Source organism: Idiotropiscis lumnitzeri, chromosome 14 (genome assembly GCF_059441095.1).
Source record: "Idiotropiscis lumnitzeri isolate Australia: NSW breed Sydney's pygmy pipehorse chromosome 14, RoL_Ilum_1.0, whole genome shotgun sequence".
NCBI lineage: Eukaryota > Metazoa > Chordata > Actinopteri > Syngnathiformes > Syngnathidae > Idiotropiscis > Idiotropiscis lumnitzeri.
In genome coordinates this window covers 9,706,002-9,729,223 of record NC_142404.1, presented here as the reverse complement: position 1 = coordinate 9,729,223, position 23,222 = coordinate 9,706,002, and the positions used below count along the sequence as shown (strand labels likewise).

The window sequence follows — 23,222 nt, the reverse complement described above, 5'->3', positions numbered from 1 at the left end:
GTAATCATGTTCAGTCAATGAACCGTGCACCTTTGACAAGTGACAAACATGTGGCAGGCAGCTGACTGTTTCAACGGTTAGCTCAAAAATTTAGCGCAGCAATCTCCATCATCACTGCTAACAAACCGATCAAAGATTCAGATGCCAGACGCCAGCCACATACTATCCAAAGACGTTAGTTGGCTACAAAAAGCTGATCAATACTCTCTGGATGTTCTGCCAAGAGCAACATGATACCTGCTAATTGTGGTTGTGTTAAATAAATTACATAACGCAGCCAGGGATTGGTAAAGTAAATGTAACGTCTAAATTTAGGCACTCAAAGAATTACACCAGAAGGTCATTGTGCATCTATTTTAGGTGAAACAATGCAAGTGCAGCTAATTTTCTCAAAGGTTTTTCCTTCTTATGTACACGTGTGTGCGTGCATGTAGAGGGGGAGGACAACATAGGAGACAACCAGTGCAAAATCTGTACATATATTCAGATGCAGGTTTCTTATATACATGAGTATTGAAGAGGGAGGTAAAGTTTGCTCATCGTGTCATGCATGCAACAAACGGTTCACAGCACAATGAAGAGATAGCATAACAACGTTGGGAGTCCGCGACGTCAAAGTTCTCAGTGAAAAATAACATGATTGGTGAAGCACCCTGGACGTTAAAACGTGATCAAAGTAAGCTGGTGACCCACAACAATGCAGGATTCAGCACAAGTGTTGATGGGAACACGGGGGACAATAGTAGATATAGAAAACAATTCCCTCTTGGCAGGGAAAAAAATAAAATCCTATGAAGGGACATTGAAGGTAAAGTGCATAAAATGTTAAAAAAAAAAAAGCTGAGAGGAGATTAAGAGGTTTCTCCACGCTCGCGTTCGGCACACACCCTCAACCGGGTCAACTGTCTCGCCAGCTTCGCTCTACGATTGCGGAAACTCTTTTCTCGTACTCGCGCTTGTTCTCCTGGTACAGCTGAGCTGCTTGGCTGTTGGCCGGACTGTTGGGGTTGGGCTCATCCAGTAAAGACTAAAGGACAAACAACATAGACGATCAATTATTTGTTTCACTTTAATTAAAAGTGTCAACCATGAAAATATCACACGTCATATTTTGTACCTGGATGGATGTAAGAATAGAAGACACATCATAAGTGGGGCTCCATCGATTTTGAAGGATGTCCAAACAAATACTACCATCTGCATAGACTGTAAGGAGGGGTGGAAAACCAATGAGATATTGTTTAATATTATTCCATTGTTTCCTCAAATATACACAACAAGTAGTAGGCCCATGGTGAAAAGGCAAAATACAACACAAGAAATGTGTCTTGTTACAAGAATAAAACTAACATTAAAAGCAAAGAGACTTATTGCTACACAAGAGAAACTTTTTTCCAGCAAATAAAAAAAATCTAAAATGACAGTGAAGTCATAACGTTCAAAAGTATTTTTTTTTCAGAAAAATCTCAGTTGAAAAAAATAGTTAAGGGAAAATATCAATGTTACAAAAATAAAATAATTTCTACAAAAGGGTAATGTTTTGAGGGGAAAGAAGGCTATAAATAAAAACGAGAAAATGCATAAAAATGATAATATGAGTTTTAGTTAGTTTTTTTTAATGATTTATATATTTTTTCTTTTAAAATTAGTTCTTTCCTCCCTTTAACACTACTGAATTTTCTTAAACTTATTAATAAAGTTTGGTTCTTATGAAATAGTGTTTTTTTTTCTCCAAAATGTGACAACTTTATTTTTATAATAGAGGAAGACAGTTGTAACTTTCTTCTTGTAATATTTCCATTTTGTTAAAACGTAGCCTTTTATTATTGCAGCATTTTTTATTTTTGCTGCCGTGGTCCAAATACAAACATGCACGACAGTTATGCACCCAGTGGAGCAACATTCTTACCATTAGGATGAAACATCTTTGACACAAATCGCACTGTCGGGGGTTTGTTGGGGTATTCTTCCGTGAACTCGACAATGAGTTTAAATGTACCTGTGAGCAAAAACACAACAATGATTTAGTCGTAAGTCTCGTAATCAGTTGTTAAACAAACTCTAAGGCATCAGTCACTCCCCATGAAATCAAAACAACTTACCATCTTCAAATGGAGTTCCTTCAGGGCTGTAAGACAAGACAATCGTGGATTAACAATTTTATTATTTTAGGCCCCAAAGAAGACAAAATATTGACCAATGGCAGCTTAACTTACAAGTGCCACAACTTATGAGCTTGCCAAGTTCCAAGCTGTCGCTTGGGAAATGTTTTTGCTTTGTGTTATGGCCCCAAATTTCAATTAGGAGCGAGCTTCACAAATGCTGCCGCTCGAACGAGGTAAGTAGAAAAAAAAAAGTCAGGTAACAGAGACGCTTTAGTAATTAAATGAGGAGTAATGACATTTTGTCAGTGTCTTCAGTTTCATTCGTGAAATCGAGCAATCCCCACATAACCAATTCATCCACTAAATATTGCCGCAAACAGCATCGTTGGGGTAGCCGTCTTCAAATCATGTGACTGGAGGATGCGTTTTGGTCGCCCACTAGAGTAGGGTGCACACAATTAGGTTTTTACCTCACGAGGCAAAAAAAAATATCAAACATGTTTAGATACAAAAAGACTCAGTGAAAATGACACCCATGCAGCGTAGCAATGACTGGCGGCTTTAAGCTCAGTGTTGATGTCTTTCCCTGAGTGCTCCGCTTTGCTTCCAATGACATCAAATTGCAGCCTTTGCAGTAGGAAAAAACGCATTTTATCATATTGTGGCCACGCAAATCCAATTACCGAATTATTGGGACTCTGGAGAATAAGCTGCACCAATCAAAAAACACAACGTACCAAGAAGAAGAAAAAACGGTCGTACTGGACTATAAGTTGCAATTTTTGGGGGGAAATGTATTTTATAAAAAAACGAGACAGTTCGCTTCACAAAATACAAAATGCTTGCAGCTGAACTGTACACCTCTCAAATTCCGTTAACTCATGCTAAAAAAATACACCCAAAAAATGTGTGTGAGCAACTAGCATGAAGAGACATATGCATCCATTTTATTGTACGGACGCTTCCAATAAAACTGGATACCGCATGTGAACAACTCTGTCATCGTGGAATAAACAAAAAAGTCTGTTACTCATTGTATTTTAAAGTGAAACAATTGAACTTGGAGTTTTAGTTTTTTTTTTAAGTTGTTCCATATGACGGATTTTATCATTTATTTTAATTGTGGTAGGTTACCTTGTTGACTCAAACTGAAAAGTGAGTAACTGAATTTGTTTCTACTGACATATTGTCAAATTAGGAACAGTGTGGAACTCGATTAAATGGTATTTTGTTTATTTTCATTTTTGCCCGTTTAAATGGTAACAACTGTTTTTTGAAACCGATGCCTTTTAAGGGTACAGAGGGTCCTTCTTTACTTAGGGGTGTCGGCATGACACAAATCTGAATTCAGAATTTTATTCTGCCAACTATTGGAATCAGTATGCGCCTAAAAAAATCCCTATTGGTCGGGTCTGAGTGTACAGTATTTTACTCCATTATTAAATAGAATAAAGAATTAAACGTTTTGTGCATTGCCCTTCTGGGTGCACCATGGTAGCAGTATAATAAATACAGCCAATCCACACGTACATTTGATGACAAAAAATATAAGACCATCACAACTAAGGTGCAGTAACACTCATTTTTTGCAGAAGTTAAAGAATGTTTAATTATTGCTACACTGTCTGTCTACAAGTGTTGCTGCGCTTTTTGTTTTCAAATATCCAATGCTTTAAGTGTTACTACAACCACAACATTGACGCTTGTTTCGTTGGATTTTCTATGATGTCTTGCATCCAGTGTTATCATTAAGCTAGTGGACCTTTTGAAGTTGTAGTTTGGTTAAATGCCCAACGTGAAATTCTTTTAGTGAATGGTAATAAACAGCTTGAAGCGCGCACTGATGATTGCTGTGAAGTGTGCTGCCCACATCTAACGCTCGCTAAGTCCTAACTAAATTTTGCTCGCAACACAAGGCCAAAAAATTAGCCAAGCTTGTACCTTAAAACTTTGTACAGCAGGTCACTTGTAAGTCAAGGAACCGCTGTGCGAGTAGTAAATTGAGTTGCACGCTCTGTAAAAAAAAACTACTTAATCACATAAATCAGGGCAACAATGTATTCAGTACATTATGGCTTACCCAAATATGACTGCATTCCACACCATAATGTTGTTTTCGGATGGCGCGCCACTGACACCAGCTGGGGGGTCCTCTTGTAAGCTGCACAACAAAATAACAAAACAAAATAAAAATCTCAATTTTTGGTGGAACCAGTTCCATTTAAAATCCTTCCTACATAGCTTTATATAGTGGCTAGTGAGTGATAGGTGTCATAAGTTCGGGTAAAAAATTAAGCACCAAAAGGTTTAGGAGATGCTTTAGAGAAGTTGACGTGATCACAAATGAAAAGGAAAGGTAAAATGATCCACACTCCACGGACAAAGTGTTCCTTGACAGCTTCCGCCATTGCTCAGTTGTTTACTTACTAAGCAAACATTAAGAGTTCAAAACGAAACAATACTCAAACGACGACATGGGCTTAAAAATGGACTTGTTAAACAATTTAAGTCTTGATTACCAGTGGCTAAACGTTAGCTCGCTTGAAACTTGGGTACACGGAGACGGCTAACGTGTTGTTTTGTAAATTTATTCTCTGACTAGTTTCTAGTCTACATGAACAGAATATTTGACATATTTTTCGCATTCATAATAATTGTAATTTTAACACCGGTGCTTCGGGTTTCGTAAGGACTTTGCTCCCCATGTTAGCCGTTTTTGACACATCCTTACGGGCTACATGCAAAAATAAATAAATAAAAACTCACCGTTTAAAATCTCTCATAAGTCTCCTTCTTGCCGGTGTGGACATGACCCAACTTTATGAACTGCCTAATTGACTCGTATTTTCGCTTGTGTTTTACTGAGAACGGTTTTAATTAATGCCACTAACGCTTATCCGATAACATCCTTATTGGCTCGCTCACCTAGAAGTTCTCGTTCCTGTGGTTCCCTGATAATCCAGTCTGGTTAGTCCAGCCCCTTTAAATGGATGATACCATAAGAGAATGAATAGAGGGGGTAAAATATTAAACGGGACATGAACGCCCTAAATGTCTCGCATTAAATATACATAAGTATAGCAACTTTTCTATTATCCCGCACATATTAGTCGGATTGGACAATTCCAACCATAAATTACACACAAGCAGTTTTTCTTTGATGACATAATTTTCTATTCCCCCGGTTCAAGAAAGTGGAAGCGTGTGACGGGGCGCGGCCACAATGACGCGGTGTTTGTGCAGTGGTGTGGTGGTGAAGGTCGGGCCTTCCACTGACAGGTGACCGGGCTCTGAGCGCCGACGCTGCGGGAGCCAAACACGTGAGCCCAGGGTGTGCCAGCCCCATCCGCTCTATTTTTAAGATAGTTTGGCCAGGCTGTCATGAAGCGAGCTGACTACAAACTAACCGAACAAGAGTAAATTGACGACTTTCCACTGGAGGAGTGAAACAAAAATACGACCGTATAACCTCTATAACTGTCCCAAATGAAAATTAGTCATCATTAGCATATATTTGCAGGGTAAAAAAAGTTCCTATGTATGAAACAACTACCGGCAAAGTGAGTTAGGTCCACACTGAGAAAATTTTTTTTTTTTAAATTCATACATCTGAACATTAGCATAAAAACACTTAGGGAGACTTGTTTTGTTAAATTAAAAAAAAGTCACATGAGAAAAAAAATACACGGTGGGGAAATAATGAGGAATACGTTATATAGCCATAAAAGCTGCAAATTTACTACACGTGCTAATTATAAGAAAAATGACGAGGTATTGAGAACATTTTCAGAAGTTGTAATATGGGGTAAGCAAGAGGTTGTGATACTTGCAAGCAACAAGTTGTAATATTTCGAGTTATATTAAGAAAAAGGATGTAATTTGATAATAGTCTCCACGAGTCAGTCAGAATTGAGTCATAGTTGCAGGAAAAGTTGGAGTAAAGTTGTAACATTTGAGGGAAAATAACAGAATATTCTAAGTTGTAATTTTATGTTGCAATAGTCAATTTAGTGAGTAGTAGCAACAATACAAGTTGTCATTTTTCAAAACCACATTTTCTGAGTTAACATTACAAGCTCAGATTCCTATATAATTTTGAAATGTTAAATTTGTCCTCAAAACTTACAATTCGTAATACTCTAAAAATGTTAAATTCTAATTGTTATGCTTTTCAGCCAGGCCTCTAATACTTTTTCATACAAACCAAGCTGAATCATTTTGGACGTTGGCAGTGCTTTTTAATAAAGATGCTTGCTTACGAAGATATTAGGTTACAAATAACAACCATGTCAACAACTCAAACTAGGAACCACCTCTTTCAGCGTCACATACATGAAGAAAAACAGCCACACTGGGCCTGCCGATGGCAAAAGGAAATGCTACCATTAACTAGCGGAAAACCACGGAATGGCTTTTAAGGCAAATGAAGAAATGTTCGGCTAACAGCCTGTTGCTCATCTAACTTTAGGCTCCATGGTAGAGGAGCATGGTGCTGAAGAAGGTGTGGTCATACAACTGCTCCGCTTTAACAGACTTCTGGTGCTCCACTTGGCTGATCTCAGGCGACTCCCTGTAGACTGCAGTCGAATCGCACTCCAAGGGAAGCTGCGGTTGACAGTGACCAAGTGAGGACATGCCCACTGACGCTGAGAGGGAGAAGACAAACAGTCAAGAGTGCGTGCAAATAAATCATTGGTGAATGTAGACCTGATTCCGAATAGCATGGTCAGGGAAGTCCTCTGCAAAATTTGCCATGTACGTTTCACCAGGCATGTGTAAGGGTGATCAATAAAATGTGAAAGACGACAAAAGTCACAAGCCCAGACTTGCTTTTAAATAGGTCACAACCTGATTTGTGTATGCTGAATGACACGCTAAACTAGTTTCCTCGATCCAACGTTGACAGAAGTTTCAAATTTAACGCTCTAATCTTCTACTGCTCCGCTCCAAGTCAGAACAAGATGTTAACTTTTAGCATTGATTCAAGTACTCCAATGAAGAAAAGAAAGAATTTATAAAATTGTCCAACATTTAATGATTTTACATCATTAATTACAAAGCTACACCTGCTCAACAGTGTCACTCACATATCACCTGGAGTTTTCATATACTAACACACACACACACACACACACACACACACAAATCCCATACTCATTTAAATGCAATAAGGAAACAAAGCACATTTGTTCCACTATCATCTCAATTTAGGGCTTTTTTTTCTCTCCGTAATAAACTGTACATTTCAATCCAAACATTCTTAGGCAGCTAACTCACTGATTATAAAATTACCTTTAAACTTGTTCTTGTTTAAATGAACATTAGTATATAACATATAATAGGCAACACTGCTAACAGAGTAAACATTCATCATACTTGAGCATCAGTTCTAATAAGTCAATAGAGTACTCTGGTACCTTCAAAGTGGAACGCCATAAATGCTTAGAACTTTGTGGGAGTTTAACCAATATTAAACCTTGATTACACGTACACCTGCATATATCATTTTAGCCAGCATCAAAGTATTTACCTGGCGCCAAGAACCCGAAGTGATAAATGGTAGTCATGTGGATTGTAAGCAGAAGTGCTGCTTTTGGCAAGATATTTTCACCAGTTTCTACTTCTTGTTTTTAAATTCCCATTTCTGTGTATTTGAAAGGAGTCTCAGCGCGAGTTACTTGCAAACATTTTGTGAACAATGGATTTTCAGCCCATAGTTGCTGACTGATGAGCTGCCATATACTGGTATTTGTATGACAATTAATGATGTCAAAATGTTACTTAAAACATTGACTGTAAAAATATTTAATGGCGGCAACAGTTTGGACTCTGGCACGAATTATTTCGAATTCCTTTGAAAATGGGAACGATCGATCGACCAGCGTCAGAGATGAATTATAGACGACCTTTTGAGGTACCACTGTACTGAGTCGTAATTGGTTACATCAGCAAACGGTAAATGCCGGTAGACAAACTGCACAGTGAATGATTTATACCTCTTTGAGCTACATCCATGTTGGGAATTGCTTTGGGGTAAGGCAGTTTGAAAGGATTTAACAATATCAACTAATGGTAGTTATAATACTTAAATGCGCTCAGACTTCCATTCAAGACAAATGAGCAAGGAATGTTCGATAGCGTGAAGCTAAATTAAACTTTATAACCTCAATTTAAACTCAAGTTTCTGTGAAACATTGCAAATTAAAACTGTACATTTCCCAACATGTTTAGCTTTAGCCAAAACAAACAAAAGCATACAACAAAATTATTAGATTATTTTGTGAAGAAAGTCATTTAAATTGTTCTAATAACCAAGGACAGTAATCTTTTTGCACTGCTCAACCGATGAGACAGAACTAGAAATAAATCAGTTGTCCTATCAAATTTGAAAAATATATAATTTTTCTTAAACCTTAAACTGCCAGACAAATGCTTTAAATTTTGTTTGAAATCAGGTATATAGAAGAGTAGGAAATCTGCTACACACCTTTCTAAAATTTGCCTATATCCATGTAAGATGCAAACAATAATCGTAAACCTTAGTTTAACAATAGCAAAATATATACAACACAAATGTGAATATTCAAGTGTGCCACCGCACACACAAATAAACACACACACACACTCGCAGCCTCTCTACAAATAAGCATATGAGTTGGTGCAGCGACAAGGAGTCTGCATGGATGCCACATTGAAGACCTCCAGCTCTTTAGCTGTGGGGCTGGAAGTGGCCCGTCCCCCCTGGTCCTCCCACTGATCCATGGGTCCCGACCCGTTGGCTGGCGCCACCCCATTCAGCCCCAATGCAAAGGGTCCTGGCCCACCTGAGGTCACAGTCGCTGGCATCTCCATGCTTTCCATTGGGGATTCTCCAGCACCAACCGGTGGTCCGTTGCCGTTTTGCAGTTCAAACGACATGCCCTGACCTATTTAAAAAAAAAAAAAAAAAAAAAAAAAAATGACCAGGAAAGGCATGAAGTCATGAGACGTTTATTTTCTTCACGTTAGGTGATTCAGTCAGCATAACCAACTCAATACAGGCAACCTTTTTCAGCTACATGACGGTTGAAATTATATAAATAGTCAATATAATTTCTGATACAGGATTTGTATTGAGTCTCATTAAATTGAGTCTACTTTATGTTTTAAGGATTGGCTTTTCAACCACTTTATTACCCAGGAATGGCAAATTCATGACTGTACAACATGCAAAGGCTACTGTAGGTGAATCTGAATCAATGGTACCCTCTGCTGGTTACTGCGGAGTAGCAAACTCTTGTTCTCCTACTCCTTGAAGACAAGCCTCCACAATAAAAAATGCGTCATTAATATGAACATTGGCCCCTTCAAGTCACTCTAAATCCATTATTCGCATCTATTCCTGGTGAGTGTACATTAAGTTGAATATGTGCCATTAGCTGCCTTTGATTCTGTCTCATTTCATTCTGTTAATATCCATTTCCCTGTCCACAAAATTCAGTATGAAATGTATGTATGAAATGGCACAATTCTCCGGCGTTAACCTTTTCAATAACGTGGTCCCGGATTGTGTAAATGTTTGTTTAAAAAAATAAAATAAAACGCCAAACAAAACTTTGACTTCATTTTAGAAAACACTTTTGCTCATTAAATAATTTTAAGAAAACAATTTCAAGAAAACATTCAGCTCAAACATTCTGGCAGGATACCATTTGATTTTATAGGAGAAGCGGTACAGAAGATGGATGGATGGATGGATGGATGGACACTGTACCACATATAGAATAAGAACGTATCCTGCCTTATATTGCGTTGCGTTCTTAAATCTTAAACGGCCATATTGTACATAAGGAGTAGATTTTTTTTATGTAAAAAAAAAAAAAGGCTATATCTTGTCAGTGCATTAGCGCTTGCCAGATATCTAATACAAATTCTGCTTTTTTTTTTTTTTTTACAATGGAAGTGGTTTGTTTGAGTTTGACTCACCGTTAGGTCGTGCCTTCTTGACTGGGTTGATTTCCTGGTCATCGAAAGACCTCTTTCTGTTGGGTATGCCCTTGAAGAAGCTGTGGACCTGGATTGTGGGGGGAGTGTGGCCCCCATTCTGGCTGCTGCCATTAGAATTGGCCCCGTTATGGAACTGAGCCATGTTTTGTTGAAAGTTCTGGGCATTGGAGAGAAGCTCAGCGCACTCCTGGAAGCCCTGCGCGTGGGCCAGGTCGGCGGCGGTCAGCCCACTGGCATTCCTTACACTGCACAACGGGAAACGTTGAGTGTCAGTGGGACTCACTTTGTTTTTTTGAACACAAATAAAAAGCAAACATGACGCACTCACTCTCACACACACTCACACACATATACACACACACACGCCAACTGACAGACTTATCAAGCAAACACTCACATACAGACATGTGCAACGATGAAATAAATTGCCTTTGTCATCATCATGACAGATGATGATGGATCCCTTTTGGATCGTTTGCATCATCTTTTGAATGAATTGAACGGTTCCAAATATTCAGAAGAAAAATAAGTCTGCTGGCCAAGAGACAGGATTAAAACAATGGAAGTGATGCATTTTCATTTGTATGGCTACCTGAAATGATCCGGCATGAGAGCGGATGATCAAGCGTCATATGATCCAGAAAAGACTTGGTGTCCGATGTTCTCGAAATGCAGGCCAGACAAGCTAATACGAAAAGGGACAAGAGCACCTCCAAATGCACATGCGTGCAAAGATTCAAGTATGGAGTGCACCAGAAGAGAGAGTCTGTCTCTCAGGTAGAAGTTCTTCAGTTGACGCTCTACGCTCTACCGATGGTAGTTGCTAAACATCACAATGATGTCCAAAGCAGACAAGGAAGGATTTCCAAATTGCTTCATGGTACGTCCAAGACACTGAGGATGAGGCAAGTGCCAAAGACATGGTTAAGTCCATCGAAAGGAATTAAAGTATCTTCGACAAGTAGACTTGGACTTTCAAGGTAAAAGTCTTGCCGGAAGACTGACCAGAAGAATGAAAGCATATGCATCCGTGCTTGTGTATGCATTGTTCACACTTGTGTTAATCACGCCTCTTTTCAGCAGACTTTCATTATGTGAGAAATGATTGAGCAAACAGTGCTGGGACTGGATCATCGCCGTTTGTGGAGTCAATGTTACTTGACAGTAAAACCATTATCCGTCATTATTCCAAAGCTACCCAATGCCAATGGATTATAGTTGTTGTAGACAAAGATTTTTGCCTTAATGAAATGGCGGGGGGAAAAAATACAGCGGAGGGATGGATCTCTTCTAGCTTAGTGAACGGAATTCTCCATTTACAAAACAATACTGCACTTGTTCGTGTGAATGTCATCACAGTGCATGATGTGTTCTGAGCGCAAACAGAAAGGCCTTTGTTTAACTAAATGGAATTTGTGGAAAAGAGCCAGGATGCAGCTCGATGTTAGAGGCACCATTTCAAGTACAGTCGGAATTATATCACCTCAAACATGTTCTAAATGTCCTTCAATTTCACTTAGAGCATGTATTTTAATCAAACTGGTACCTGTATAGTTTTACTGTAAGCAAGTTCCATCAACTTCCACAATGTGACAATGTCCAGCCATTTCAAATCAACTCATTGTGTCATAAAAAAAAAACCTTTAAAGAAGTAGTGCACATTAAGAATCTTAACATTGTTAAAAAAAATTCAAAAAATATCACAATAACTTGCTGCACGTCATCCGCCCTCCCCCCCATTCAAATTAACGCTTCCAATATGTTAATCAAATCAAATCATTTGAATTTAAGTTTTGTATTCATGTAAATGTACTTGTCTCACACCAAGGAATTCCTATTTTTGTAGATTATAAAACTATGTATAGGTGATATCAAGGCCCAGACACCCACAGTATAGAATAAATAGTCAGTCGACACTTTAAAAAGGGTGAAAAGGCAGCGGATCTGAAACATGCGTTACGACATCAGCTCATATTCCCACTCATTGCCAACTAAGGCCTTCAGCTCCAATTCCAGCAGCGTGACCTTAAACGCACTGCTCCGACGCTCTATATAAGGAGTAGAGCTGTTCTGTTCATTTATCAGTCAGACTCATACTTCTAAACAAAAAACAAAAAGAAAAGATTTTCTGCCAAAAGTCGACTTCAGACACCATCAATGGCTACAAATTTTTCAACAATCCGAAAATATACTTGCTAAGGTGGGTTTACTTAAATAGGTTGTAATGCTTACAGGAGTATGCCATGGTGTTTTATTATTATTTTAATGATCATCAAACAGGCATACGATTTCTTGGCAAAGAGCTTTTTGTTGATGCTGTGTTCTATATCATTAGTTTATGTATAATGTCTGTCGATTTTACCACAAGGCATGATGCATTGATTGCATTTCTGGAAGGTGGGAAGTAAAGTGCAACCCTACCTGAAAGACTGGACTCAAATATGAATGTTAACTGTTACTGTCGTTAAATGCAAGCAAAATAATATGCTTGTCTTCTTGCTGCTGCACCTGACAAACCCAACAAAACTTGTTTCACAATCTTGAACAACAACAACAACAAAAGTCAAGAATTCCTTTGGTGAGACACGACATCTTGAGTGAGCACCGATGCGATTGTTTGGTTTCAAGTTTTAAAAAGAAGCGTTAATTCTTTCTAAATGCCTGGTATGCTTTGCTTTTCAGTCCTTTGTACATACTGTACATCTTCGCTAACTAATCGTCTAACCTCCCAGAGGCAGCCTATAGTCATGCTAGTGCTTTGACATGGGACTCACGTGATTAAACCTGTCCACATAAAGGGCTCCTAATGGTTAGTTGACAAAAATAAAGATTTAATAAAAATAAATAAGCTAAAAATAAAGACAAAAGCTAAATACAAGAACAATCATGGGTAATAAGCAAAGCATGCAGGTCTAAAAAGTTCAGTTGTGATTCATTGACATCAAAACCTAGCATTAAAACCAATCACCGCAAGAAATACCTCAACAGTTTGCCAGTGTGTAGATAGGAAGCGATAGTGAGAACACTCAATGCCACAACAGTGCGGCTATCCCAGGGAACGGGGCAGACTCAGCAGTGTCTATTCTCCCCCTTTCTAGGATTACTTGAAAAAACCAAGTCATTTCCAACTCAATGGCTGCAAAACAATTAAGATGTACGGTTCTGTTTTAGCAGGTGAGCAAACGTTTGTCTTATTCTTGTCACTTATTGTCACTTTCATGAAGGAAAATGTGACAAAGGATTACAGGATATTGTATTCAGGTTAATAGTGTGACAACAAAATTAAGACATTTCTTGGCATAATGTTAAAATATTTGACAGTGACATAACAGTGAATGAATAAATAACCATTGCACAGGATGATTGTTACCATTACACAGTTAATAGGTGAGTACATGGTGCTTAGCAACGCTAGCGCTAACAACCCCTAATCACTCAGCTGTTCAAATATTCAGTGACTGCACTCTTCCCTCACAGGATTCTGTCTCCTACCAATGGCCTGCTTTTCCCCATTCCCAAGGCTCATGACAAATTTTAAAAAATTGAAGTTTATGTATATTAGTCTCTTTGGGGTAGAAAAAAAGGGGGAGGTGGTCAATGAGTATTATGGAGTTAAAAAGTTAGCCAACACTGAGGATTGGATCATTTCACCAGCAAGTAGGCTAGACCGCATTACATTTTAAGAACAATTAAAGGTTTAGATCTGGTTAACATTTTTTCAAGTCTGAGACAAATTTATACATCTTTTTTAAGATTAGGGATTTCCTGTTTAGAAATCTGGACCAAAAATGAGCTTGTCAGTCAAGATATAAGATTTCCTAGTGATCCCAAATGGGAAAAGAGCCTTGCCCTCCCGTTCCTGTTTGTAGTATTAAATTGATAAATGTTTTGTTCTCTCAATAGTTTAAAAGTGGATTAATTGTCATTTTAAGTGTGCAAACATAGAGGGGTTGTATCAAATTGAGAATTTATTGCGACCAGTACTGATGCCGTAGGATGTGGAATTTATCCATCAACTCGTCAATCCGGGCCGTCAAGTATTTTTGGAAATTGGATCCCAAGAAGAGGATAAGTGGAGCACAAGACGGGCCTGAAAGTCAAGACCGTAAAATCCAAGTCAATGCAAATGTAAGACTTTCTGTTTTCCACTGAAGGGATATTTGACTTCTTTTGTCCAGGATGAGGCCCTCCATGGGAAGCACAGACATATTCTTCTTGTGGGGTGTGGTGACTAAGCAGTACATGTTGAATTGTGCGTCATGACTTCCACTAAGAAACTGTGCGGGTTATTTTTTCCATTCCAGTCTACCACGTTACATGGTCTTTCCGAGAGTTCAAGATGATGGCTTGGCAATGCAGGATCAACAGAGAAACACTGGAGTGGAGTTAGGACTGACATTCATGTCAAGAAGTAGCGATGAAGGATTTTGAGCGCTATAAAAGTAAAGGCCTTTAATGGGATGTTAAATCTTGATTGAGATATATATCATTATTTCTTATAATAGTAAGTCCACATTTTATTGGATCTGCACTTGGTGAAGTTCAGTGCCGACTGACAACTTTTGACTGACTTATTTGTTTGCTGTTGAAAAACATTATAGTATCCAATTACAAGTTATCATTTGCGGGTTGGTTTATTCAGTGTCTCAGCTGTTTTAGGAAAACCTAAATTCCTTTATCTCAAGTGCGTCGAGACATTTAACATATGCATCTAAGAAGTGCAATAGTATTTAGTTGGAAATTAAGAATAATTGGTTTGTCATGAGCCTCATTCCCACCTCACTTGCTTGCCTTAGATTACCTCTTAAATGTACCCCCAAAAAAAAAAACCCACTAGTTAAAATAATGAAATTTATCGTGGAGACTAAAGACACAATCTGTGATCTAAAAGGGGAAAAAATAACATAATTTTCATCACTTATACATTTATTGCTTATCAGGTAATAACCAAATGCACATCACAAGAAATGGAGCATTGATTCATTTTGAAACCAAACCAACCAGGGGTTCATGTGCCATGAAAAGTCACAATTTAAATGCAAAGTAAAATGCCAAATGAAAACTTAAAAATCATAATTAAATGTGATTTTTTTTTCTTTAATGTTACCATGGGATAGCATTATTTCTATTGTTTTATTAAAGCAAATTATTCTCTATTACAAATATGAGGTAAATAATGCCTCATCTATTTTAAATGAACCTTTGTTTTTTCAGTATAAAACATTTTTGGGGTGAAACGTTATTTAAAGCAATACATATATCTTTTTTAATCAATCAAACAACCTGAAATATCCACATATGAAAGCTCCCTGGAAGGTCTGGATCACACGACAATATCAAATGGCATAACAACAATTAGCCACAAAACCAGATGCAAAGTATGAAACTGCAAGACAAGGAGGGGAGTAAACTGTTACAAAAAAATACGCCGTAAGAGGTCATAAGTGACGTGAATATTCCAAGCATACAATAGAAAATGACACTGTAGGAGATGGTGTGAGCCTGAAAAACTACTATCACATAGTTACTATTAACAGTCAAATATATTTAAAATATTTGCAAAGCATGACATTTGAACGTCAGAATTCGTAAGAACTTAGTGGCTCGTTGAAACTTCATCAGTTGGCATTTTAAAATCACCGTAAAATGAAAGTTCCTTATAGTGGTGTGTTTTAATATGCATTTTATTCCCGTACTTTGAGCTCGTCTTTGAGCCGAGAATACACATTTTATAGTTAATAAAATGTAAGACATGCAAGACATGTAAGAAAATATAAACTAGTCATTTATGATTATTTTTATCTTGGATTCGAAAACATGAAGTATATGACCCTCAGTTGGCTGGGCCACGTCATTTATGTGAAAACGACAGGATGTTAATACACACGTGAACAAAATTTATTAAAAAATCATTTATAAAGTAATAATAAATATCTTTTTGATTAACCAATAAAACACAGATATTGCTTTTGAATTTGGGTTCAACTGAATTATTTTTGGAAAACTCATGAAACGGGCATGTACAAAAATGATGGTCCCCCTAAACAAGACTGAAAATAATTTGAGCATAGAGACATCCTCAACCAAGCTCCTCTAATTAGCAACAAAAGTGTCTTCAAACTTGTAATCACTTACTCGGCCTATTGAAAAGGTGACAACTGCACTAACCATGGACCTGAAGAAGCAAAGGAGAGAATTGCCTCAGGAGATGAGAATGAAAATGATAGACAAGCGTGTTAAAGCTCAAGGCTACAAGATCATCTGCAAGCAACTTGATATTCCTGTGACAACAGTTTCAAATATTATACAGGAATTTAAGTTCCATGGGACTGTTGGGACAAGGCTGCAAGGTAACAGATTAGAATGGTAAAAAAGAGCCAAGAACACCCACCAAAGATATTAAAGACGAATTCCGAGATCAAGGTACATCAGTGTCAGATCACACTATCCATCAGACGTCATGAGAGGCAACTATGGCAGACACCACTGTTGAAAATAAATTTTAAAAAGACTGTAATTTGCTAGAACTATGCTGACAAATCACAAAATTTCTGAGAGAATGACTTATGGACAGAAAGATGAGATAAAACAGGAACCTTTTGGCAAAAAGGATGCATACCAAAAAAAGAACACTGTCCCTACTGTGAAACGTGGAAGAGGCTATGTTATATTATTGGACTGCTTTGCTGCATCAGACACAGGGCGTCTTGAATCTGCACATGGTACAATGAAATCTCAAGACTATGATGGTGTTTTAGAGAGAAATGTGCTGCCCAGTGTCAGAAACCTTGGTCGCAGTCAGAGGTCATGGGTTCTTACAACAGGATACTGACCCATAAAACAAAGCTAACAACGCACTATACTGTTCTGTGGCCTTTTATGAAACCTGATCTAAATCCCATTGAAAATGTGTGGAAGGAGCAGAAACACACCGTCTCGAGCACATGTGTCAAACTCAAGGCCCGGGGGCCAGATCTGGCCCGCAACCTCATTTTACGTGGCCCGCAAAGGGCAAATCATCTGCATCAACTTCCTGTTTCTAGCATATTTTCTTCACTTTTAACAACACTGAGAAATGAGATATTGCCATTTATTTGTTATCAATCCTCCCCTTTTAAAATAAATTGAAAAACTGTTGAACAATTACTTACTCGCTTCTGATTTCAAAACTGGCTTTCCAATCAATTTATATGGGTTCACAGTCTGAGGGAAACCACAACTACGATGTGGCCCGTCCACAAAAATGAGTTTGACACCCCTGGTCTAGAGAAAGCACCCTTCAAACCTGAGACAACTGTAGCAGGTTACTTGAGCGGGCCAGAACACCTTCTGGGAGGTGCAGGAGACACATTGAAAGTTCCAAAAATCATCTTGACTGCAGTGATTGCCTCAAAAGGATGTGCAACAAAATATTAAACAAGGGATACCATATTTTTTTGTCCACGCCTGTCGTTAAAATAATTCTGTTGAACCACACTTAAAATGGAATAATTATTTTCATTGGTTATTTTTTTATTATTTATTTTGGTATTTTTTTGGACCACTGTGGGTTTTTCTTTCATTCACAGGAGGTGCCGACAATTTTATATATGTGTATTAGTTGACGTAGCTGCACAAATAGTCTACACAAAATGGATGGAATCCATAGTTTTTAACACACTGCCAGTTAGGTTACTTTTATGCAGTTCCATACAATGCAATGCAGCTTTGGTAATAATGAACCATAGTGAAGTGCAATGTGCATTTGGTCATATAGTTATAACTGTATATAAGACATAAAACAAAACAAACATTAAATAAAAACACTCTAGATATAACACATATCATGCAACATGGCCTACTAAGTTAAGAACAGTTTATCAACATTTTCATCAAGCTGTCCTTGTGTTCCAGTTGACCCAAAAAGGGGTACTTGACGCCAAAGCCGTTAAGATCAGTTAATAGTCAACTTATTAATACCTAGCTAAGATCTCACAGGGTCAATTGAGTGCAAACAAAAATGATCATAAATCTTTAATCTTGGTAGAGACACAAGGGGCAATTTGATGAGAATTGTCACAATGATTAAACAATTTCAAAGATGGAAAAAAAAATCAACCACCTTTTCAAGGACGCACCACCAAATTGAACTTTTCATGATCAAAAGGTGACATAAGAAAAGGCATGAATGTGCCAATGGCAACTTTTGTCAAAAAATATGCGTTTAAATTTGCTAGACTGACTAGATGTCTCCCCCCATCTACGCCACCTGGCGGGCCAGATATAATTAGCGACGGACAGACCCATTTCGGGGAGACAACAGGGGGACGCAAATTGGCGCCGACTGCCATGGTGGTTCCACTGTAAAATCTTCAAAATGCCGAAACAAAAATAAATTGCATCACCATGGTTACTCTAAAGTTCATGATATGGCTTTCATTCCAAACAGAAGGGAATGGTGGCCCAAACTGATTGAACTGTCACACATTGTGCAGGGTTCAGCTACTAGATTTTATGAGTGGGTGACTGGCGGCCAAGGGTTTTTTCAGCAATTAAAAATTTGAATTGCTGGTGTTGCAATGGCACAGATGGAACTTTGCATATGTAAATGTGGCTTGATTCGGTTTTCTGTCTTTGTAACAATCTGGTTCTTCCTTGACAATCGCGCCATATTTTTCGAGGTTTGCTGAATAATACAGTACAGTAGACCGTTTGTATTGTTTAACCTCAAAACCTGATACAGGGTTGTTGTTTTTCATTGCTGTGCGTCAGTAGATGCGCGGTGCTCAATCGCTTGGTGAGAGTCGTCAATTGGCCTTTTTTTTTTTTATTTCGAGGCGGTCGACTAAAGTCGCGTTCGACCGTGTCGCTCTATGCGAAGCTGGCTAAAAAGAGCAGATTTTTTTAATTTTAATGATCATTTGTATTATTTAATTTCTTACCCAGTAAACATTGTTGCTGATTCTGAGCATTTTGGTGGCGCGCCCTTGTAAAGGTGTCATGTCCAGAGGTTGGAGAAGAAGAGAGGGTGGAGGGGAGAAGAAGAAAAAAAAAAAAGATGAGTTCGCAACATTGACCACAGGACTTACTCAGCTTTTGCTCCCTGCACCAGGAGAGCGTTGATGCACTCCAGACTGCCCGCACGTGCAGCCTTGTGGATGGGCGTCTCGCCCACATAGTCCTGAGAAATAACAGGCGAGCTCACAGTTAAACATAGAAAAACACGTTTGGACAAGCTAGAACAGGAGCGAGCGCCTCGTTTCTGAAGCTGAATATATTCACTGTCTAAAGTCAATTTTTGAATTGTTTCATTTTTTTTTTTAGCATTATCTGACCAAGTGAAAACGCACATTTCTAAGCCATTTTAGAGACCAGCAAATACAAAACGTGGTCAAGACAGGAACCAATCAGCTTTCTTTTGATAAATCAAGTGCAGACAACCTTGGGTAATGAACGTTTGGATGAATGTTTACAGAACATGATTGGCAGAATGGTTTCTTTTTGATAAGTTGGTTTATCTTTTGAATTGGTGTTATCCCCAACTTACCTGCTCAATCAATCAATAGAGCACATTAATAAAAGCAATTTCTCACAAGGATCATAGATACTTTTGACTATAGATGCCAACTGAACCATTTGGTAGAGCAGGTTTTTAAAGGTATGTTTAACATTTGAAACATTTTGTTATTGCAAAACACAAATAATGGTGTGCTTTTGCACCTTATAGAAAGGAGAATAAGGTGTAAAATATGACTGCTTTCTGCAATTTTCCATGTACGGCAAACATTTTAAAAAACAACATCAATAAATAAATCCGAACGTAAATGCTGTACAAAAAATATGTTTTCTTACAGTTTTTTTCCAACATCTCAACCATTTGGTAGAGGCTTATAAAAATAGTTATGTTCTCATTCCCAAAGGAAATATAAAATGCTAATTCTTTTGTATTGATTGTTAAAGCATGAACTTTATCTCCCCAAAGTGGTTAGTTTTGTTTTTATGAAATATCCGGTGGTGATATGCACATTTGGTTTCAAATCAATGCACTATTTGAATCAATTGACTATTTTTCCATTTCCTAAGTGTGTGTAATGTACTAATGTGAACAGGGTGCATGTCTGCAGGCGACGCGTGAACTTTTCACCCAGACTTCAACACCGCCCTTTTGTAGCTAATTAATATTACGAATGCACCAGAGCGAGAGAAACACACACATCCCGAATGAGTCATGATCAAATACCAGGCGATGCTAGCTGTCGGCAGTCTAGTGCAACTGTTCAGCAGACAGGAAACGACACAAATCCTCCACTTTAAGCAGGCTGGTTAGCCCACAAAAGAGAACGACCAGTTATTAGAAATAAAAAGTCTGCACGCTCTGTTTCATGATGACATCAGCGTGTTATGTCACAGTGACCTACTAATCTCATTTATAGTGCAGCAGATCATAAAACATAATCTCACCATCTGAGTTCATTCGGGAAAAGACAAGAAAGCTGCAGGAAAAAAAAACAAACAGTGCGACTCCATTTTGAGAAAAGACTAAATGACAAAGGGGACTATGGAGAGGCAATAGCGCTCTGCAGGGCTTGTCGTCATATTAAGTGATCCTCCTTGATGGGATCAGTCTGAGCTCATGCTGCCACAACACTGCTCATTTCACTCCATGCCGAGCCAAGCTGAACTCAATTTAAATTATATTATATTATTTATATACATATAACTACTGCCCAAGACAGCTTGGATAGGCTCCAGCATGCCCGCGACCCTTGTGAGAATGAGTGTTTTGGAGATCAGAGACATGGCAGCCAGAGGCAGTCGCCAGCGCCAAGCTAACAAAACTCACGGTAAGACAGTTATTTAGCAAGGACACTCCATTTGGAAAAAAAAAAAAAAAACAAGAAAGCAAGTGGTGGAAAGAAGTAACTCAGGCAGTGATTTATTACTTTGCTAAAGACATAATTCCTACTAAAACAGAGGGGAAAAAAATGAGAGCTTTGAAGACTGTTCAAAGTACTAGACCCGCGCTATGAGCAGTATTTTTATGGTGACCTTATGTTAGCGTTTATGTTTACATTCAGTGCACATTTAATTAAAATTAAAACCTGTTCAGAGAGCTTAGTGGGCTTTATTTATTTATTTTTTAATTTTTGGGTTTTATATACATTTTGGGTAAGTTGAAAATGGTCAAATGAGTCTAAAAAACAATGTAATAAAAGAATGTTGATAATATGATCATGATTTTATTTGTAAAAATTGCGACCTTTTTGGCACACCACCCACCCCAACTAACTGCTTCTTTCATTTTCATGTTTTCTGATTATGGCCTAGAATTCTTTTTTAATCTGTAATTATGAGTTAGGTACTGCCTTAGCAGGGATAGTGATACTACACATTCCAACTACCAACTAGTACAAATTCAGGTTATGTCACAACAACGCAACTGTTGTGTTTTGCTCATGCAGAAACACAAACAAGTGCCTTGAAGTGGTGGTGTCCTTGTCGTGGCTGCAATGCCTTTGAACTTCTTAAGGTAGTTGGGTGATTTTTTTTTTACATTTTGTCATCTCTCCAGTGTCTGGTGCGCATACTCATCTGATCTCACACCTGTCTATTAATGTCTGCGCCGGCTTGTAGGAGCCATAACAAGCATTGGGGATGGCCTCCAAATGCTGAAATGTGAGTTGGCGTTTGGGCAAACTTAGAGGTCACAATGTTGATGCCGCAGCCCACTTGTACCAGCCGCATCACGCACTCCAGCTGGGAAGACACAAAAGATTGATTGGCAATAATTATTCATTTAATCAATTACGCTGACAGGTGATCTGAAAAGCTAATTGGGACATTTATCTGTAGTTAATTTGCATGGCAGGCTCAGTCCGCTTTTGGCATGTCTTCAAATTCCTTGTAGATAATGATTAACAGGTCTTTGTGGAGCATTGAATTGACTTTTTTCGATGCCCTAGAAGAGGTTTCGTTAGTCTCTAGGTTGAATATTGGTGAGAAAAGATTGAAGTATTTATCCATATCATCTCATTTAGAGGAACGCTCCAAATCCCTCTCATGGAATACAAAACAACAGTTATTAAAATATATTGTAAAGGTCTCTGCTGGTCAATGACAAGTGGAATCATCCTAGAATCGTGAATATTCCGTCCAGTTGAGAACGCCAAACGTGGATGTTTGTTAGTTATTTGTTTGTGTCTTAATTACTTCCATTACCCGATGAACCGGATTTATGATAATATTCTCACACAGGATTAACAGGCCCTTCCCATAAGTAAACACAATGTGTTTATTTTTAAACCTCAAGCTAAACGTCACCACAAAACAGGCATTATTTAGTTGTGACATATTAAAACATAAAAACGTTGACACGGTTATTAACGTTAGAAATGTGCTGCCGAGGCTTAAGAGTTATTTTTAGTTCAGCTAAATCGTATACAGGGCTCTAGTTCCAATTAACTCTAGTGGTAACCGAAGTATACAAAGCCGCCATGTGAAAAATAATCATTACCACTAGTTAAAGACAAAATAAAGTGCATTCGTGTGCGTTTGTGTGCAATAAACGGTGTCCGCGCTCTATTGCCTCCATTATTGCTTCCAGTTAACTAGGGCGCCTTATATTCCTCAGCAGATAACAGACATGGAGGCTACAACATCAGGAAATGGCCGAGACGGCTTGGCGCGTTACGGAAAAACGAAATGGAAATAGAAAAGAAATAGAAATGAAGGCGCCCCTCCCTATAGTCAAGCTACCTTTCCGAAATGAGCTGCCCAGTGTATGGGCGTCCAACCGTAAAAGGTGTCCTCCACAGTGAGGTCAGCCGGTTTCGCGACTGTCTGAAGGAAGGAGCACAAGGCGCCGACATCTCCATCTCTGCACGCCCGGTGAAGAGGGAAGCGGCTGTTTAACACCTCCTCGCTCGAGAATCCAGACTCGCACCCCACCGACATAGCTTGGAAAACGGATAAATGTTGAAACGAGACAGAAGAGGGGAAAAATTAAGTCTATATGCGAGCAGGTCCCACGCCGCCCGTGTGGTCTGGTGTATGTCTTTCTGCCTGACAACACAAAGCTCACTGCCGAGTGAAACTTGAGAGACGCCGAGCGAGATGTGAAACATGGCATGGAGTTTCCACAACACGTGGAAT

The 23,222-nt window shown here is 38.5% G+C and overlaps 2 protein-coding genes across 4 annotated transcripts; both read right to left on the bottom strand.

The window, feature by feature from the left end:
* Nucleotides 1-463: 463 nt before the first annotated feature.
* Nucleotides 464-5,070, bottom strand: ube2al (ubiquitin conjugating enzyme E2 A, like). The gene is made up of 6 exons (XM_088315598.1): nt 4,872-5,070; nt 4,186-4,266; nt 2,103-2,128; nt 1,910-1,999; nt 1,118-1,206; nt 464-1,027 (listed from the first exon to the last, which is right to left on the bottom strand). The coding sequence occupies exons 1-6, from the start codon at nt 4,913-4,915 to the stop codon at nt 899-901; spliced, it is 459 nt and encodes a 152-aa protein (XP_088171724.1). The 5' UTR covers nt 4,916-5,070; the 3' UTR covers nt 464-898.
* Nucleotides 5,071-6,321: 1,251 nt separating this feature from the next.
* Nucleotides 6,322-23,222, bottom strand: ankrd10b (ankyrin repeat domain 10b). 3 transcript variants are annotated; one of them, XM_088314746.1, is made up of 6 exons: nt 22,827-23,220; nt 21,675-21,827; nt 19,160-19,251; nt 10,071-10,336; nt 8,930-9,031; nt 6,322-6,751 (listed from the first exon to the last, which is right to left on the bottom strand). In XM_088314746.1, exons 1-6 carry the CDS (start codon nt 23,022-23,024, stop codon nt 6,570-6,572), a joined length of 993 nt encoding a protein of 330 aa, XP_088170872.1. In that variant the 5' UTR covers nt 23,025-23,220; the 3' UTR covers nt 6,322-6,569. The 3 variants fall into 3 exon arrangements, with proteins under 3 accessions (XP_088170872.1, XP_088170873.1, XP_088170871.1); XM_088314747.1 differs by lacking the exon at nt 6,322-6,751 and adding an exon at nt 14,663-14,673 and having other exon boundaries at nt 7,232-9,031; nt 10,071-10,373; nt 22,827-23,222; XM_088314745.1 differs by lacking the exon at nt 6,322-6,751 and having other exon boundaries at nt 7,232-9,031.

What these genes read in the sequence shown, in the direction of transcription:
- ube2al (XM_088315598.1), bottom strand. Translation starts at nt 4,915, where the DNA reads ATGTCCACACCGGCAAGAAGGAGACTTATGAGAGATTTTAAACG. An exon ending in CTTATGAGAGATTTTAAACG is followed by an intron (nt 4,267 to 4,871) that starts GTGAGTTTTTAT and finishes TTTGTTGTGCAG; the next exon opens with CTTACAAGAGGACCCCCCAG. An exon ending in AAAGATGTTTCATCCTAATG is followed by an intron (nt 1,207 to 1,909) that starts GTAAGAATGTTG and finishes CCCTCCTTACAG; the next exon opens with TCTATGCAGATGGTAGTATT.
- ankrd10b (XM_088314747.1), bottom strand. Translation starts at nt 23,024, where the DNA reads ATGTCGGTGGGGTGCGAGTCTGGATTCTCGAGCGAGGAGGTGTTAAAC. An exon ending in GGGCAGCTCATTTCGGAAAG is followed by an intron (nt 21,828 to 22,826) that starts GTAGCTTGACTA and finishes GTGTCTTCCCAG; the next exon opens with CTGGAGTGCGTGATGCGGCT. An exon ending in GCGCAGACATTAATAGACAG is followed by an intron (nt 19,252 to 21,674) that starts GTGTGAGATCAG and finishes GTTATTTCTCAG; the next exon opens with GACTATGTGGGCGAGACGCC.